At 38.2% G+C, this 19,488-nt stretch overlaps 1 protein-coding gene across 11 annotated transcripts in view; it reads right to left on the bottom strand.

Annotated features, from left to right (window-relative positions):
* Nucleotides 1-2,356: 2,356 nt before the first annotated feature.
* Nucleotides 2,357-19,488, bottom strand: part of LOC122567832 (homeobox protein SIX1-like) — a 59,225-nt gene continuing 42,093 nt past the window's right edge. For 2 of the 11 annotated variants that reach the window (XM_043726892.1, XM_043726894.1), the window contains exons 4-5: nt 12,600-13,065; nt 2,357-10,669 (exon numbers count right to left, since the gene is read on the bottom strand). In XM_043726892.1, coding sequence (XP_043582827.1) covers nt 10,388-10,669; nt 12,600-13,065 — 748 coding nt within the window. In that variant the 3' untranslated portion in view covers nt 2,357-10,387. The remainder of the gene's footprint in view (nt 10,670-12,599; nt 13,066-19,488) is intronic. The other 9 variants (XR_006316904.1, XR_006316902.1, XR_006316903.1 and 6 more) reach the window with 9 other exon arrangements.

The following is a 19,488-nucleotide window of genomic DNA, read 5'->3' as shown; positions in this document are numbered from 1 at the left end:
CCTCTGTGGGGTCTAAGCTTAACTTTACGATCTCTTGAAAATCCCTTCGGGGCTTATGGGGTCCCACTACGAGGCTAATAGAACCGAAATTATAACAGGCCGATGAGCATGCGTCGACTGCTCTTATTCCGCCCCGCTGACGGATCGAAGAAAAGACCAGTCGTGGAAGAGAAGGGGCGAAATCGGGGAGAGAATGCTCGAGAGCGTGCCCGACACAGTCCCAGGGAGCCGATTAAAGGATCTTTCGATGCTTTTTAGAACCTCTTAAAACCGTTTCAAAGAATTCCAAAAGCTAAACACCATCTAGGAAGAGACTGTTAAAAGACGAGAAAGGAAGAAACGTGCTGAGAATGATAGATGCGAGTACATATCTGAAACAGTGATAATGAGAAAAGATGATAGTTGAAGATCTACATGATACAATCAGAAAATTATGATGAAGACAAGTAATATAAGAATGATTTGAAAACAGTGAGAATAAGGAGTAAACACTGAGTAATAATACAAGTGCGATTAAATATCATGATATTATAGTATATAGTATATTAGTATTGTAGTTAAGTCCAAGTATATGTTATATCATTATTACGTAAATTATGTTTAACGTATGTCATATGATTAGAATAACTGTCCCTAAGATAAGAAAAGGTATACCAAGTGAACCAAAAGAACCTCCTTGTGACAGACGTGTAAAGTCTGATGTACAATAAAGCAAAGTAATATTATCATTATTATTATTATATGTAAAGCAATGAAGGAAAGTTTACTGTGAGAATTTGTCAATTATTAAGGTACAAAAAGCAATATAGTAAAAAGAAGAAACGATACAGTAAAACACTGACTTTACTGCAAAGCATATATGATCTTCACACAAATATCAAAGCATTTCCTTGAGAAAAATAATATGGCAAGAAATAAAATGGCAAATAGAATGTGAGTAACCCACGACGTCAAAACTTCAGATGTTACAGTATACCTTTAAAGAAGTTAGAAAAAATTATCCATAGCTTGCAAAAGAATCAAAAAAGTGCTTCCTCTTCTCCAAAAAATTTCCGCTCCCCCATCGCTGTTTGCACTGTCAGTTTCAATAGATTCCCAGAATCTGGATCGCCGGTATACGACAAACAAGAGAAGTTGTAGCAGGGCACAAAGAAATCGGGGTCACGTGGAAACACAGCCAGATGCTCTTTTTCAGGATCGACGGCGATCTCGAAGATAGACGAAGGTCCCTATCGAACAACGTTACCGGTAAATATCGCCACAAAGAATAGACCGACCTTATCTGTCATCGACGATCACTGATACAACTAATAGAACTGGGCCGACGCTCGTTTTGAAATAATTACTGGTACGTATCGTTCGACGATCTTTCAAAGCTCTTTGCAGGTAGTTTTCACTAAACAAGAGGTTCCCTCTTCCTCCTGGGAAACTTTCGCCATCCAGACTTCGTTTGACAATCCACCCTTCAATCGTATTATCTGTACTCAATGCTCTTAGTATATTCTTCGAGTTTTCTAACTTTTAGAAAGTTACAACAGCAACAAGTTTGAAAGATTTTGAAGTTCTTCAAGAAAACTGTGGTTCACGATATACACTTGTTTATTTAATTAATTTGTTAGTAGTATATACATATGTACACTACCACTCATAATTATTCGAACGATACACCTTTTACACTTTAACTGGTTTCTGTTTCAATATAAAAGCCAAGTAAAAGTCCCTTGACATTGTTTAAACACATACGATCCTTCATTGAAGCAGTGAACACGCTTTTCTTCATATCATTATATCTCATACATTATTAATCGGAAATTGCACGTGTCTTAAATGTAAACCATTCAAATAATTATCAGTACTCCAAGAATAAATGTCTACCAATAATTGTTGTCGTTCGAATCATTACACTGTGGTGTTTCTCTATTTTTATGAGAGGAATACCTTACCAATAGGTATCTTGATTTACAAACTAAACAAGTGATCCTTGTTTTAGATATTTGCATCCAGTATTAAATACACCTGTACTCTGTACATTAATCTTCGTTCACCGGAATTACACCATTTCTATCAACTAAATTTAACAGTATCTATTACTACATAAATCTCGAAAATACAAGTTTCAAGAGATAGCAACAGAAAGATTCAACAGAAAATATAATCTATGTACACGAAAGTATAAAAATACCCATGTATGCATCTCCTACTTGATTTTATCCACCTTTTACTCCAGCAATTACGTATAGCTATATTCAATCTTCAAAGGTTTAAAATATTCATCTTCTCGTTCGACGTAAATTTCTTTAAAAAAAAAAAAAAATGCCACTTATTCGTCTGAAAAAAAAAATAAATCAATGCTCGATAACGAATTTAATTTAACATTTAATTAGCGCAGAAGTTTTACAGGATAATACATCGTGTAAGGGAGTTATCGTTACCCACGTGTTGCATATATAATATATATATATATAATATATATAATATAATATAATATATATTATATACATATATATATACATAATATTTTCCTTTTATTACTTTAAATAACATCAACTTTTACTTCGATTACAGTTCGATCGTACATCGTGTGATCTCTTCTTACTTGTCTATTCGTGCTACCCTTTCCACATCCGTTTTCATTCACGCGTACACCTACATATACACAAGCCATTCTCTCCTCTTCGTTCTCTCATTTCTCTTATTTCTCAGCCTCTCCTTTCTCTCATTCTCTCACTCTCAGCGATTTGTCTTAGTTAGTTGTGCAACGTTAAGCTTGTCCGCTAAAATACACGAATGAGAACTGCTGGGAAGAACTGTCGGTTATTAATAATCGTCCTTGCGCAAAACATTTTCTGCGAACGAAAAACGGTACAATACCACTCCTATGCGTGTATTTATCAGCACTTTTGCCCGCTGTACAGTTTCCCTTTGTGAATTACCGATGCAAGAGAGATTTGTGCTAAGACTGACGAAACCGATCGATCCAACTAAAGATTGGACCAATTCCTTGGGCGAAACATTGAGATTTAAATATCGTTTCGATTCGTGAGAGTTTTGTTTGCCTGGTGTCTGCTGTTACGCTTGGTAATTTTATTCTTCGATTTCTACACATTTTCAAAATATTTGCCATATCGCAAACGAAACATTTAGAGATATCTTCATCTGACAATTCTTGAAGAATATCCTTAGTATTCTCAACACTCTCGATATTTGGTGAATCTAATTTCACAGGCCGAGAGATTTGAATCAATATCCCTTCCGTTTGCAGAGATTTCCCCAAAATTTTGAATATTCTTAATACGATTGATATTGACGATATTTGCAGATCTTAATAGCGTTAATAGCGTTGGACTTTTCAAGGCCAATCGCGCGATCGGCTACAATTTGTGGCGTTTCATTTACAAACTGTTTCTTCTAAACCTCTTCGAGAATTGCTCGCGACTTATCAGATACAAAACGACGATTCCTGAAGATTCTTTTATTGCTGACTTGCTTGTCGCTGGCTGCAAAGTCCTAGCGTTCTGGGAGAAGATGATCCGCGCGACAAGTGATTCCTGTCTAATTATACACTAGGAAGATTTATCGGCAGCCTTGGCCCGGTAAAGCGACAAAACATCACTAAAAGTTAAAAGAGCCAACTCTGCCTGAACGTCGAAACGAGCCTGATAAATGAACGATCACATGCTCCGAATCTTCGGTAACGTACACGTTAAAAGCCGTTACACATTGAAGAATATAAAACCAAGACGAAACTCTGATTTTCCCATTAAAACCAAGGATAAAAGGAAGAAGGATGAGAAATAAAAAATAAAAATATCTTCTCCTTTAAATAAAAAAAAAAAAAAAAAATCGATCCCACAGAGATAAGGTGAAGAAATAGACCCTGCTCTACTATCACTGAATTTCTTGTCTTCCATTTGATTCAACGAACAGAAACAGATTCAAGAGCTTCCGATCCTTTGACCCTCTTCACGTTCCACACGGTGTTAAAAAAGAATAAAATACAAAACTGAAACGAAAAATTACTCGTTTTAGCTTAACGATTCGTTAATATCCCCAAAATGAAGAAACAATAGAAAAACACAATCAAGTTTAAAATCATTCAAACAGATATAATAGCAGGGTTAAAAATATAACGTACGATTTTTAAAACAACATTGATTGTTACGAAGATAAAAGAAAAACAAAAAAAAAAAGAAAGGAAGTCGATTGGAAATTTGATCTACATTTATAATGAAACCAGCGATTGATCGTCAAATAAAAACCGAAAGCTTATTCGCTCGCAAAGTTCGAACAAACGTTTACCCAGAAATGGTTTTCTTAGAAAATTAAAAAAAAAAAAAAAGAAATCTTTCGCCTGAATCCGCGCTTGTGTGCATTTTCGGAATGTATCGCGAGTGGTGTGCACCCTGAACGACGTCGAGCGTGTATACTGTGCCGTACAAAGCGTAGATTGTGCGTGAATCGAAGACAGTTTGGCTCCTTGTTGGACTATAGAAATCTTGAAAGAGAACGGATGTCGATATAACTGTGGATATAACACAGCGACAGACTGTTCTTCACTGTCCTTATAGTTTTCCTCGAAACATTTTGTGCGAGAACTAAATCAAACTATGCAAAAATCGAAAGAAATGATCCTTTTATTTCAACTCTACGTTTCATGATTCTATATGTTATCTTGATTTCATGTATCTGAAGATTCTATATCTCAATATTATATTTTTGGTTTTATATCTTGACCTTATACCTTGATATTATATTCTTGATGACTGTAGATCTTCGTTTCATTGATACTGTATATTGGCTGTATATATTTCATGATTCTGTGATGCTGATTTTACGTATCTGATTTTATACTTCTGGTAACACAGCTTGATTTCACATGTATACCTGATGATTATATATATCTTAATTTTATAGCCTGCAAAGAGAGGTAGAAAATTTCAATTATATTATTATAACGTTATCTTCCATGATTGTAATAAATTTCACGTCTGTTATAAAAAGGAAGGTGAAACATGATCGATGCACACATGCCAAAAGCAGTAAAAAAGACTCGTTAAGACATAGACGTAACACAGTTACCGATTTCCAAATTGAAGGTAGCCCTGCGTTAAATTAATTTGATATAAAACGCGTAAAAAAAAAAAGTTTAATTTCCATCTTCACTCCAATATTCGTAAAAAGTCGATAGAAAATAAAACTATTAAAAAAAAGAAAGCGGTACACCAATTTCATTAAACATGTCTAGAGTACGTATCCAATAAATCCAATTAAAAAGGGTGAACAAAATAAATAAAAACAAAAAAAAAAAAAAATGAAATAAAATGATCAGACTCAAAGTAGAACTAGATCCTCGAACAGTCGCGGTGTTCTCGCATATCGTATCTCGTATATCGGGTGACGCGAATGTTCTGTATTACCAATAGTATACAACATAATAGTCGAGAGAAAAGCTGCCCTCCTGACATGATTAAAACGTCCTATTTATCGTTTCCTTTTTTTTTTTTCAAGATACGTTGAAATATTTAAATCTCCTTCTGTGTCTCATCTTTTATATAAAATTACACAATGTATTATACACTCTGTGACTAATGACTACATATTTTAAACTGATGAAGGAAGACCAAGACGATGGTACAAAGAGAATGATAAAGAATTTCAGCTTGTCCTCAATTTGTAAACACGTAAATAGAACAAATTCGAAGCAAGGAGTTTGAATTTTCTAAACAGATTTGCCAACAGATGATACAAAAGCGTTTCTTCGTCTAGCTTCCTCTTCTTCTTCCCCGTCGTTCCTCGTTCCCTTTCTTTTGCTTACCCTGTTTCGTCCCGAGGACTCTTTCTAACAGGGAAAAACCCTTTCCCCTGCTCAGCATCCTAGATAAGAATCTTACAAGGCAATGTCGCAACCAACGGGATATACATTCCGGACATCTGCACGAGAGATGTCCTTTAAATAGAAAACCGATAAAACTCATACTTTTTACCTCTTTTCCCTTTTCTTTCTCCTCTATAGTGTTTAAATTTTGTCACCTCTATGATACACACCTCGCGTTTTCTCTTCTTTCCTATTCTTCGTTCTAGCTATATACCGTGTGTTTTCAGAATTTTCCTCGCTCATTATCTTATACCTTTCACACATTCTATCACTCTCCATTCAATCTCGTTCTCTCTCTCTCTCTCTCGTACTTGTAGGTTTTTCGCTCTTCTCTCTCTCTCTCTCTCTCTCTCTCTCTTTATGTACAGACTGCGAACTGCGGATAATAAATGATAAGTTACGCTCTAACTTACGCTATCTAAGACAGTGTTTTTTTATTTTATACCGGGTGTTTTCGAGGAAGAAATGAATGTTCGAGGCTCGTCCTCTCGTTTGGTTTCTCGGGCTGCGTTCTTCGAGTACAATAATTGTTCAAGAATTAGAAATAATTCAATCACGATTTTCCAAGATGTATTTAAAAAATTCCATCGTCATCTCTAGAAATTGTAGAAACGATAAATTAGAAAATGTAACATGTTTGAAGTAAATTTTAAAGAACGAGCTGAATCCTGGTTTAAGCTTCTACCGTAACTGTTTCTCTAATTTCCATTTCAAAATAGGAAAGTCCTGATTTATCTTGATCCCGATTACTTCTCGAAATTGCTAAACAAACGATAACGTGTCAGTAAAATTTGATTTTAGCCACGTTCATCTGGAATAAAAAAACACGTTGTCATCTATACCACAATTAATCCGCAATTAATATCCAAGACGATCTATCACGCGATTAGTTAAATACAGATCCAACAATTATCCTCGAATACGCGTAATTAAATTAAAACAATCACCGGATGTATCCTACGTTTCAATTACTCCAAACAACACGAGAATAACAAAGTTTGCCCTTATTTCGAGGAACTGGCGACTTTAATTGAAACGCATATCAAACTATCCAGAAACTGCTACTAATTTCTGTCAACGATGCAATTCATAACGTGACAGTAGAGCGGAGGCAAAAGAGCGAGACACAGAGACAAGAGCGGTGTTCTGTAAAGGTGTTGCTGATTCTATTTGCGATGAAAAGATTGGCACTCGGCAATTGGCTGGCAGGAAGCAGCTGCTCCGCCTACCGCTCGCTTTTGCCTTGGTCACGCTAATTTGCATACCGTTTCTATCTAATGCACGGTCCTAGCCGCCTATAACCAGCCTGACACGCGTGAAGCAATTAAAATTTCATCATTTTTCACTGGCCTAATGAAGAGGTATCTTCGAAACCGGTAAAACCGAACGAACGTTTCATCCTCGCTGTGTCTTCTTTCTCCTCCTCTCTTGCACGATCACGTCAAATGGAAAACACGATAAGTACGCTTTTCTTGTTTCATTGATTTTAACGTCACTTCATGATTAACAATCTAAATACAGTCACGAGCACGTGAGGAAATAAACATTTTCTGATATAGTATAGCAAGATCATTATCAACGAGCGATATTAAGATTCTAATCGAGTTCGCACTTCGTTAGAGGATTACGTGTAAATTAAACGTTTACACGTATTTCTCTCCACTATAGGAATAATCGCAGTTTTGCGTTTATGCTGTACTTCTGTTCCACAAAATAATATACTTATTTATTGCGTCTTCACGTATTTGCTTGTTTATTTACGTTTGGAAATGGGTAAAAATTTGTGCGCCTCAAAGTTAAATGATTCATCAATTACTCGTATCTCTTATATCGCTTAACTACGCGTAGCTGTATCGATAATGATATTGCGTTTAGCATTATCGGTATTTTTCCGCGAGAAACAGTAAATATGACTTATCGTGTTCTTCCTCTGTATCCTCGATCTACATACATGGTCGCGTCTACATACACTTAGTCTTGAACAGCGTTGTGCACGAACGAGCAGCAAGATCGCGAATTGATACAAAGAAGAGGATGCTGCGAGCCATAAATAAAGACAGGCTTTTCGAATAATCGCGTATCAGAGAATGAAATTGAATCGTGACTCGAGCCTGATTCGCAAACACCCGGTACTCGCCCGTTATAGACGAGATTAACTTAATCTTCTTTCGAACGCTCGTGTAAATGTGTATCTACTCTGCTGACCGTAAGTATCGAGATTAAAATACGAAAAATTAAATAACGATCGTGTACATCTTTTCGCGGCGAAAATTAACAAGCTTCGCGAAAGTGACATTTATCAAATTGGCTTTTCTTAACGATTCCGTTCGTTCGAATATTCTAACAATGGCCAGCAGTGTACACGTGTATGAGTGGGTGTGTATGAAGGTGTGTATAAACTGTGTGAGTGTATATTATCTACATATGTACACAGGACAAACACAGAAGCGTACGGTGTGAGAGGATCGGTGTGTGAAGAGCGTGGTGTGTGGTTCGTTATAGTGACGTTAATTAATTAGCGGGGGATGGCTAAGATCCGTACACGCCTCAGAGATCACTCTCAGGGATCTTGCCTGCACGGTGCTGTTGAATCTTCCGAATAACATCGTTCTCCTCCCATAAAGGAAGGGGAAGCAGTGCTCCTGGACCATCGACGTTCATCGTGCTTACTTATTCTCGCTTGTTCTTCCTTTATTACCTAATGAAGAAAATAATTGGTACTAAACATTATCGTTAATGTTAACGTAAAATTGTTTCTCTGAATATCAAACATTTGTTTATATAAAGTTATACCTTCTAGATTATTGAAATATTTTGCCTATATTATAACTTACATATTATCCCAAATAATTTCTCTTCAAATATTATCCCGTTGCAGATATTAAATGTTATCCTCTCGTCCAACAATTATGCTTCAAAGACTGTTTAAGTTTTGCCGCGTAACATCTCCATAAATTTATCGAAATTTCTTTCAAAGCAACGAAGTATCTCGTTAACAATTTTACCGATAATTTCCTCCAACTTAAACGATTACTAGATACTTTATATTGCTCGACAAGAATGGCCACGAAACACGGGCGAATACTGTTACAGACACATCAAACACTGTGTCTTTCCCTTCTTCCGGGCAGCAGAAGAGCATTTCATAGAAAATGAATATTTTCCGCTATTTCATAATTCTGCACATATGAAAGGCATGGAGAAATGCCGAGAGGCTTGCAACACGACGTTCGCCAATGTCCAGAAAGATTCCGGCAGCAGGTTGAGGCTTGCACGGTTCTAACCAGCTACTGGTAACCGTAAATAACGTATGAGTGTGTTGCTCTTACTTCTCAGGACCTAGGTACGGGCGGTACGCTACAAGATTAAAACGGGGAATAATAATGGGAATAATGAGAATCGTTGGATTCGCGGGAGAAAAGAGAACTAAAATAAAATACCACATGTGTTTGCGTTGTTTCTGGAAGCTGTGTTGTAAAAACAAGAAAAACGTTGGCCTTGTCTGGCGTCGCAGGGCGATATGGGATAAAGAAAGAAAAAGAAAAATGCTAACATGTCTTTTGCTATTTTCACGCCGCAAGCGTTCCCCCGCTGCCTCGATTTTCCTCGTGTTCTCACGGCTACTATTCGTAATAATCGTATGCGTTATATATATATATACTATATATATCGTTCGTTCCCAAAAGAATTGGGAGGGCCAAATGGGCGTCGTTCATGTATCCTGTATCTGTGTGCGAAGAACATGTATTACGCGTAATACCACAGGTGAAAATCTTTCTCTCTTTTTGCCGGTTAGTTTGTCGGAAAGATCGTTTCTCGAGCGCGTGTGTGTATGTGTGTGTGTGTGTATATGCGCGGCGATTAAAAGTCGAGGCATGATGTGGTCGCTTCGGTCAGAGATACGACATATTTCTCTTTGTTTCGATATTTATCCGAACTCCAACGTTCCGCAAACGTCCCTAAAACCTGCTGCAACTCGTTCCTAGAACGAGAAGCTTTAAGCGAGATCGGGCGCATCCGCTTCCGCGGTACACGATCTCACCGTACATCCTATCTCCGTTTCGACGCCACGAAAAAATCGCAACCGATGTTCCCTGGCAATGTATACAACTAGTACGTACATTACGATCCTCGACTATACGCAGATCGTTCGTCCGGTCGATTTCGAATCGACACGTTTCTCGCGCGCTTTGCGACGACGCCTTCGATCTAACATCGCAAAAAACAAAATGTTCTTCCTAATTACCTAACGTGGTATACTCTGGATTCTTCATCGAGCACAAACTGGACGAATCGGCCCACAGCTGTCTCGAAAATAATACGGTCATCTTTCGTCTGCCACTATCTCACAGATACAATTTCGTGGCTAGATTCGTTTACGAATCGCAAAAACTAGCTTCTTTCTCAGTTTTCTTTTTTTTCTTTTTTTTTTTCTCTCTTATAGGTCTCGTATCTTCTGTTTCTTTAAGTTTTCTCTTGGTTTCTCTTGCCCTGGGTGCTCGGGGCCCAGGGTCACAATGAGTGATAATCGCCTAATACCAGGCCGCTGTGATAACTACCATGTGACGTAGACATCCCCATGGAACCCATGCCCTGATACGCTCCCATCCCCATGCCGTTCATCGACATAGTGTTCATCGTGTTCACGCTTTGCATCGTGTTCGGCAGCATCGTCGACGGACCCATCGGGCTCAGACCACCCATGGAAGGAGCTATAGCACCCATCTGCATCGACGTGGCTGTATGAGGAAGCGACTTCTGCAGATCCGCCGAGGTCGGTGTGATTAGGTAATCCTGGAACAAAAAAGGATAGACATGGTTCATCGATGGAAGAGCTTGTCAAACTTTGTTGTTCGCGGTATTTCAAATACTTTTGTGATGTTTTCCTGGCTATTTATAGTCTGAGTCTTCTTGCGCAATAGTTTATTAATTAATAATATAATAATAATGGTAATGATATCGCGATATTACAAAGTTGTGGATTATAGAATTGTGCTTTACGATTTTATAAATTTACTTGCAATGGGATAATCAGATGATTCGAAAGCTGTAAAACTTCGTTTGGCGTATTCCTGAAACTTGCTGCTGCAGGAGAAAATTTAATGGTGATTTCTGAAATTTCATTAGTGATATTTGTTCAATTATGCAAGAGGACCCTGGAATATCTTCATAATAACGTTTGATGATCTTTGATATATATTTTTTGGTCCGAAATTGATTGGTAGATCAGAGGAAAATATTTAATTATTTAGTATTATATTTATCATTATTATATTTAGTATGAATAAAAGGAAAAGAATTGGCTACTATCCGAGTATCTTGAGCAAGTAAGTAATCGAGTTTATGGAGATTATAGAGAGTGGTCGTTACCTGTAGATCTACAGCTTAGATGCGTTTCCAACCATCGAATTAAGAATCATTAATTTTCCTCTAGTTAGTTTTTGTTACAGATGCTTAAAAAAGTTAGATACGAACTACTAAAGCGGAGTTAGAATTATCATACTTATCACCCCTCGCGCAAACCATTACACTTAGTTGGTTATAAACACAAAAATTTATTCAAGACTCTTCATAAATTTCAGGCAAATTTTCACCTTACCTGATATTCTTACGCTATATTCTTACGCATGCTTTGCATTTATTATCGTAAAAACTTTAATATCGACTCTTTAAACTTATGAAAGTATATATGCCAAGTAGTAGTTATAACTTAATCAACCACATAATGAATGATTTGGACAAATCTAAACGAATGATTCTTACGAATTATTCTCTGAAAGTTGCAACGCTCGATTAATCTCAAGCCTCTACACTTTAATGTACACCGTAATTCTTGGTCCATCAAATACACATCATCATACATTTTTTAATTAACATAATAAGAATTTCAAATATCAACGCCCAATTACTTTCCAAAAACTAATCCTATTAATCGTTTAACATTCTAATGAAATATGCAAATACGCCTTGAGATCATGATCAAGAAAATAATTGAGAAATACTGACATCTATTCAACAATTGAAAGAAACTTAAATATCTGTAACATGGCGAAAAACCATTGCTTGTTCTTTAATCAGTTAAGATCTTAAGTCCTCTTTCCTCTGTTAAAAAAAAATAAAAAAGATGAAAAATAGCAAAACCTCACAAGATAGTTCACTGTACCTGTGAGCTACTAATCCATTAATCCTTTTAATCCTATCAATCCTCCAAAATTATAGTGAAATATAATAATGTGCATTAAGGTCATAGTCTAAAATTACTTGTCAAACACTGATGTCCATTCTAGAATTCCATGAAATTGAAAATAACTTGAATATTTATGACAACATTGTGATAAACTATTGCTTGATCCTTAATCAGTTAAGATCAGTCCCTCTTCCTCCTGGCAAGAAAGATGAAAAGTAGCAAAACCACAGAAAACAGTACAACACTGTACCTGTGGACTATTAATCCATTAATCCTTTTAATCCTATCAATCCTTCAAAATTATAGTGAAATATAATAATGTGCATTAAGGTCATAGTCTAAAATTACTTGTCAAACACTGATTGTCCATTCTAGAATTCCATGAAATTGAAAGTAACTTGAATATTTATGACGACATTGTGATAAACTATTGCTTGATCCTTAATCGGTTAAGATCAGTCCCTCTTCCTTCTGCCAAGAAAAGAAATAAAAAGAAAGATGGAAAGTAGCAAAACCACACAAAACAGTTCACTATACCTGTGGACTATAGTACTGCATATAGTCCAACTGGCTCTTCTGCTGGGCGCAGCTGGGTGGCGGCGGTGGCAAGGTCGCCGTGGGATGTACCAAGCCGTGAGTACCGTGAGCACCGACCTGGAGATGATGTTGCAGCTGATGATGAAGGTTCCGTTTGTCGTCTCCGCTCTCGCTTCCGGTATCGTGGTGTTGTATATGGTGCGTCGGCGTGTGAGGATGGCTCAAGGACGAGCCATGGCCTTGGTGGTACGAATGAGGACTGGAAACCGAGACAGGAGGAGGAAGCTGATACATGCTCGACGCCTGTTGATGTTCCATCATCGGTTGCTGCTGCTGCGCAGCTACAGCGCAGGATGACGGCTGTTGCGGCGGTTGCTGATTGACCGCTTGCCTCTTCGTTTCATCGCCACTTTCGCTGCTCGAATCACCTAAACCTCCGCCGTGAGTTTTGTCCTCTCGTTGGCCGCTGTAACAGATAAGAAGATGGTTTGCTTGTTAGAGAAGATCGATAAAGTACAAACTTATTTCTGGTGCAATTTTGCGCTTGAATAACAGTTTGATAATTGAACAAACGAAGTTGCGTACACGTAAATTTTATAAATTACAAGTCAATAGCCGATCGATATTAAGACAAACAATCAACCGATATTTAATGTAGAACGGTAAATTTAGAGAAAACCAGTTTACAATTTACAAGTTGCACGTAACTTTCGACATTATAGTACGTCTATCTAATCAGGAAGTCCATTCAACGGATCCTACCAGTCATGATCTTCATCAAGGACAAACTACAACTATATAAAATCGCGAAACAACCATTCCACTTTTAAGTTCTCCAAAGATTCCGATGCAATCCCATTCCCAATGTTCCCTCGAAAATATGAACACACAGCCCTCCTAACAATGCGAGAACAGATTAGAAGACGGCAGAAACCACACAGATCCTCCATAGATTTCGTTCGTTATCTATCCAACAAATTTCTCCTAGTTAACGCGAACAATACCCACGCCCAGCGATAGAGGCCGCTTAGATATCCAATTAATATTGCAAGTCGATGCTAGGCGAATCTTTACCGCTCTCTTCTCATTTGCTTCGGGCGGTTCCTCCGCAGCACCGCTACGCCGCGATACTAAACTCTTCTTCTCACAACCGGCAACAGTTCCAATATAATTACTGACAAAACAGTCGACCAATGATCCTCGGTATCCCGAGAAGCGGAAGAGGATAAGGGCTGCACGGAATAATGCCTGCTAAGATAATACCATCTTCGATTCGTAAAATACCAGTGAAGAGGGTACTGCTTCCTTTTCTGGCTGTAGCAACGTGAATTAAGGGTGGAACATCACTGACAACAAGGAGGAACGGGTAAAACTGACAACAGAATAGGAATATAAAGCGAAAGGCAGAGAAAGAGAGAGGAAGAGAGGAGTGAACTCGCTCTGGACGTATCGTAAACTCAATTTAGCAGGCTGGACCTCCTCGGAGCTACGAAGCACGTGGGACCACTTCGGGGTCCTTGCGGTCTCGCGCTTCGACCTCTTTCTCTCTTGAACGTTCGGTTACCTCCTCGTCATGCTTGACTAAGACACTCTCTATATCCAGGTACGAGCAATCGTTAAGCGCTTGTTTTACAAGTCGTTTAGACGTGGCCGCCGCGATACGGCACTGTCTCTCCAGGCGCAAGTGCCACGACACTTGTCTACGGGGTGTTTTCGAGAACCGGTCCCTCTCGCGTTCGTTCAGTTCGGCCCCGCCTCCTTTCTCAGCTACCGAACTCTGATAACGGGCATCCCGTTTTACACACTTTCGTGTAACCTTTCACTTTTGTGATATCGGCGACCCTCTCGATCTTCTACGACCGACTTCCACAGGAACCCCGTTCACGATATTTCAGTTAAACGAAATGAAATTCAAATTTCTGGATACTTCAACTTTGCATCGTATCTTTTATCGACAGGATACACGCGTTACAACACGGTTTTACGCGCTTTCGGCTATCATTTTGCTTTTATAATGTCGGGAATTATTCGATCTCTGAGGACCGACTTCCTTGCGCATCTTTGCGGGTAGCGAGTATTTAGAGCTGAATAAAATTCGTATTTACGAATGATTCGCTATCGTAACTTCTACGCTTTCTCGCGTGTCTTTTTATTGTGATATCGGCAGGATTTCGGATTTTTATATATATTTATATACGGTTAAATCATATAGAAATTATCGGCTCATAAAGTATCAGAAGAAAGGACAGTAAAGAGGCAAAGGGTGGAAGGACAACGATGATTTCGTTAGATTAGAATCTGACATAACGTTAAACTCAAAAGAAAGAGTAGAAACGTAAAACAAAGAAGGTGAGTGGTTTCGTTAGATTAAGAGTCTAGCATAACGTTAAACTCTAGAAATTATCGTCCTATACATATCACGATAAAAGAGCAACGAAGATTCCATTCGATAAGAATCCAACATGTCGTTAAGCTCTATGGAAACTCGCTCGTACGGTATCACAACGAAACGGATAGGAGAATGCCGAAGAACAAGGTCAAGGAAGATTCTATGGAATTCCAACATATTATTAAACGATATGGAAATTATTGTCTCATAGAAAATCACACTACAAAAGATGAAAATGCCCCTGAAAGGCAATCAAAGAAAGATCACACTGTATAAGAGTCTAAGGTATCATGATAAATAGAAATTCACTTATACAGTAACACTATTTATCTTTTTACACATCGTTCAACGATAATAGAAATTATCGTCTCATACAGAAGCGTGCTAAAAAAGATCAAGGAAGATTCCAAGGAAGAAAAAAGGAAGATATAGGTTCCTATATCCCTCGACTAATTCTTCCAAGACAAGGCGAACGATAAATCCGTTCGGCAGGTGAAAATCTGGTTGGTCGTTCGGTGCCGGTTGCAGGGGAGTCGGTTCTCGTCGTCCGAGGACAAGAATTATTTCCACGAGACGCGATGCAACAGATCCCACACGTGGAACGACGTAGTTCCGAGGCAAGGACAAGGGGATCAGCTTGTTTCCACCGGTACTTTCCGTGCCACCCGTTGCATGCCTGGGTCTATAACCCCAGACGAGGTGTCCCCAGGTATGCCTTATCCGAGTCGAGATCGCGCAGTAAATTTATCCGCGTTGCACGCCGCGCGTTGCCTGCCTAAGAGAACGGAATCTTTCGGGCATTATTATTTTCATTAGGATTTGTGACTCATCGCGTGCCCGGGACATTTATTTGGCGGACGAGTTCCTCGCCACAACTAAACCTATTACCGCGAGATCTCTCGCTTCTCTTCGCCATTCCATCCAACAGTTTTTCTCTTGATTTTTCAGATCTTTGGTCTTATTATCGTTTATTATTTTATTCCGATTATCCACAGTCATCGGAGGTTCTTTTTATACCGTACACGTTTAGCGTTATTGTAAATGTACACGGTGATTGCAAAATAGATTACAGGAAAAGAAGTAAGTACAGCAATAATATGTTGGAATTAACGGCGAGGAGAAGTGCAATTATTGGGAAATAAGATACAAATTAAAAAATATAGAGCAGGTAGGCACTGTATATAGATGTATATATAGATAGGTATATATAAATGAAGAATGGATGAAGTAGAATGAATGTTCAAACGAATGTGTCTATAGATATACAGGAGTTTGGTTTTCGTTTGGTTTTATGTTCATAAATTATATAAAACCAAGTCCGATTTCTAAGTCATCGGGCAACAACGAGTAAGTACGATATAATACTTTGAAATTATATGTGACACTAATTTTACAGAATAGAGAATTATCCAGAATGATAACGAGCAGTGATATTCTGAAATTATGAGTGACACTCTCGTTGAGAAACAGATTTTAAATTAACAAAAAATTACATACACAAATTAATGAATCACCTTATACAGTACACGTAGTGTATGTATCATTATAAAGGCGCAGTTCGTTAGAATTAGTAACACGTCCAATTATTTCCCAATATCGAGGCAATAATTCAAAGGTAATTTCGTATCATCACTGATAACGATCGACGATTTTGCGGAGGATGACGATGGCCGGATAATTTTTACTGTCGTTATTTTTAATCATTTTCTCGTACGAAAAATGTGACAGGCTAGTGAATAACATGGAAACGGGCCGAAAAACCGTGGAGCGCGATTTTATGGCATCAGCATGGTCTCGCCGTTTTAAACGGCGCTGAGATAATGATCGAAGGCGCGGCTCGTTTTATTAATCGGCCAGTTCGTAAATAAGCTTCACTTGGAAATTCCGTAACCGGGCTTCTCCTCTCCATTGCTCGAGCGAAGTCAGCGAGATCGATTCGTTCAGTTTCCAGAAACAGAAATGGCCGAGAACGGTTTCATGGATCCCATCGTGAAGAAGATTCTATCTTACGAGGAACAACGTCCCTGGCGTTGTTCTTAAGGTCACCTCCTGACCGCAGAATTCCCTAATAATTCAACCACTTTTGACGTTAAAGACCATGAATATTAAACAGTTAAAAGAAACGTGGAGGATGATCATAGTAACGTAACATAACTCACGAGAATATTCGTATTGCTACAAATATTCAATTTCGACGTCAAATAAAGAGTAAATAACATTAGTTAGGAAATTGGTATAAAAAGATTCTGACGTATGTTACGTAGGTGATACGTAGGTTAAAAAAGATAACCTCGGACAATTATTATATACATACTTATAATGAAAGCGTATTGTATTATCAATTACCTCGCGGATTTACTGTAACTGTAAATAGAAGTAGTGCAGATCACTATCATTTAGCAGCTGCTCTCGCTCGTATCGGTATTACCAACAACCCTAAATGCAGATGCAATCTCGAAAATGAAACTTAACCATGCCTTATGTTTTATGGCAATGTAATCTATATAATGTTCAAAGAACGAAATTAATATATGTACAACCTTCGAAAGATAAATTTCCAGCTACCATTAGATGTTGCAACGCTGCTGGCTATTCCGAACATCAAAGCGTGTCTTCATATTCTAACCTTCTTAAATAGTTGCAACTCGTGTATCTAGGAGAAAGCCGAAAAATAGAGCTTAATCTCACTGTGTATTTTCGTATGTAAATAACCAGTTATACTACTTTGTAATACTACATAATGTTGGAAAATTCTGTTGTAATATATCGTTATGATAAATTTCTTACGAGATTTTTTTCAATAAAGAAAAAAGAAAATATATCTTACCAAAGTACAGATCTGAACTTGATATATACTGATAAATCATGGTAGTAAATGCGCTAGAAACAGAAACGGAAAAAAAGAAAGATAATCGGCGAATAAAAAAGAAAAATAGGTTAGTGTCAAATTACATATACCTATGAAATATGTACCATGTGACGTAGCCACATGCCATATGCAGCGCTGTCCATCAGTCCTTAGCGCGCATGCGCACTGCTCCCATCGAGAAGAATCGCGCGGTTAGAATTTATTAAAGAAGAACGTGTGATTACCGTGTGTACCGCTCGCCACGAACCCTGACCCCGCTTGTTTGCGACGGGGCGATACCGTGTGGTGGCTCGAATAAAGTGTGCGACAACGCAGGGGCGACAGAGCCGATATAATCCGATTTTACGAGGCGGCCCACGAGAGAAAAAGATTCAACGAAGGGGGAACGAAGAAAGCCACGAAGTAGGTGCGACAAAGAGGGCGAGAAAGAAGGGAGATGCTATCTCGACCCCGTGCTGCTCTCTCCCGAGCGATATAAACTTAGACGCGAATTAGTGGAATCGCGCAAGCCGATACCATCTCATTTTGGCCGGCTAGCGAATAACGCCATAGGAAATTTATCGGGAAATTAAATTACGAATTATGCTAATCCGACTGAATAGCCCTCGGCTCTTTCTTTCTTTCACTGTCTATATATGTAAGAATGAAACGGCGATGTTGTTCGAGTGCTTACTGACAGATATGATCGGTCTATCGATACCGTGAACGTTGTGACTTTTGTTTATAATATATCTCGTAGAGTTTTTCGAAATATGCACGCGCGAGATGTCTCGCGTGACAGCGCCACCCACTCGCAATCACCGACCACCATCTATAAAATCGTATCTCTTTTATTCGATATCGTTTGCTCGATGAAAAACGACGCTCGAATATGCTGCGATAAAATGGATTACGACGAACTGTGGATATATGCACGATGTTGAAATACGTCCATATGTCGAACGTGTTGAAGGGCAGCTCATTAAGGATGGGCATAATTTTTGAATGATGGACAAGAGTACAGTTCCACTATAAAGTCATAGACTGTCATAAGAAACGTACGTACATATCCACCTGAATCTTATAGCTCCTTTTATGATCAATTATTAAAGTTAAGCTAATATTTTAAATGTCTTGTACATACTATATTGCAATATTACGCATCTGGTTCTTTTTTGTTTATTAGCCGGTCTCTCTTTCTTGTCAACTGGATAACTTTTTAAACAATTATTCGAGGAACAATGAATACAGCGGAATGAAAAAATCCTATTATACATCCCTGATACATAATTTATTTTTTATTGTACCATGCTTACCGTATACGAACACATTGTATATATGGCTTGTTAAAAGACGTCATTAATTTCTACGATGAACGATATACAGTCTACAAAATGTTTACGCATACGCAAATGATTACTTCTTATTCGGCTTTGTTTTCTATCTCGTCTTTCCTCATAGAGACCTTATTGTAACATACATAACGTAATTCTATACAGTCAACGACCATAGTGTTGAGCATTCTTTGTTTGCGCGATTGTCAACAATCGTCGGTGACTTTTTCCACGATCTATTTGATTACAAGCCTATAAGACAGAGAGGAATTTCGAGGGCGTGAGACGTAGTGCCGCGTCTCCAATGATCATCAGTGT

Source organism: Bombus pyrosoma, linkage group LG5, assembly GCF_014825855.1.
Source record: "Bombus pyrosoma isolate SC7728 linkage group LG5, ASM1482585v1, whole genome shotgun sequence".
NCBI lineage: Eukaryota > Metazoa > Arthropoda > Insecta > Hymenoptera > Apidae > Bombus > Bombus pyrosoma.
Note: the sequence above shows the minus strand (reverse complement) of the source record. Positions and strands in the feature narration are given on the sequence as shown.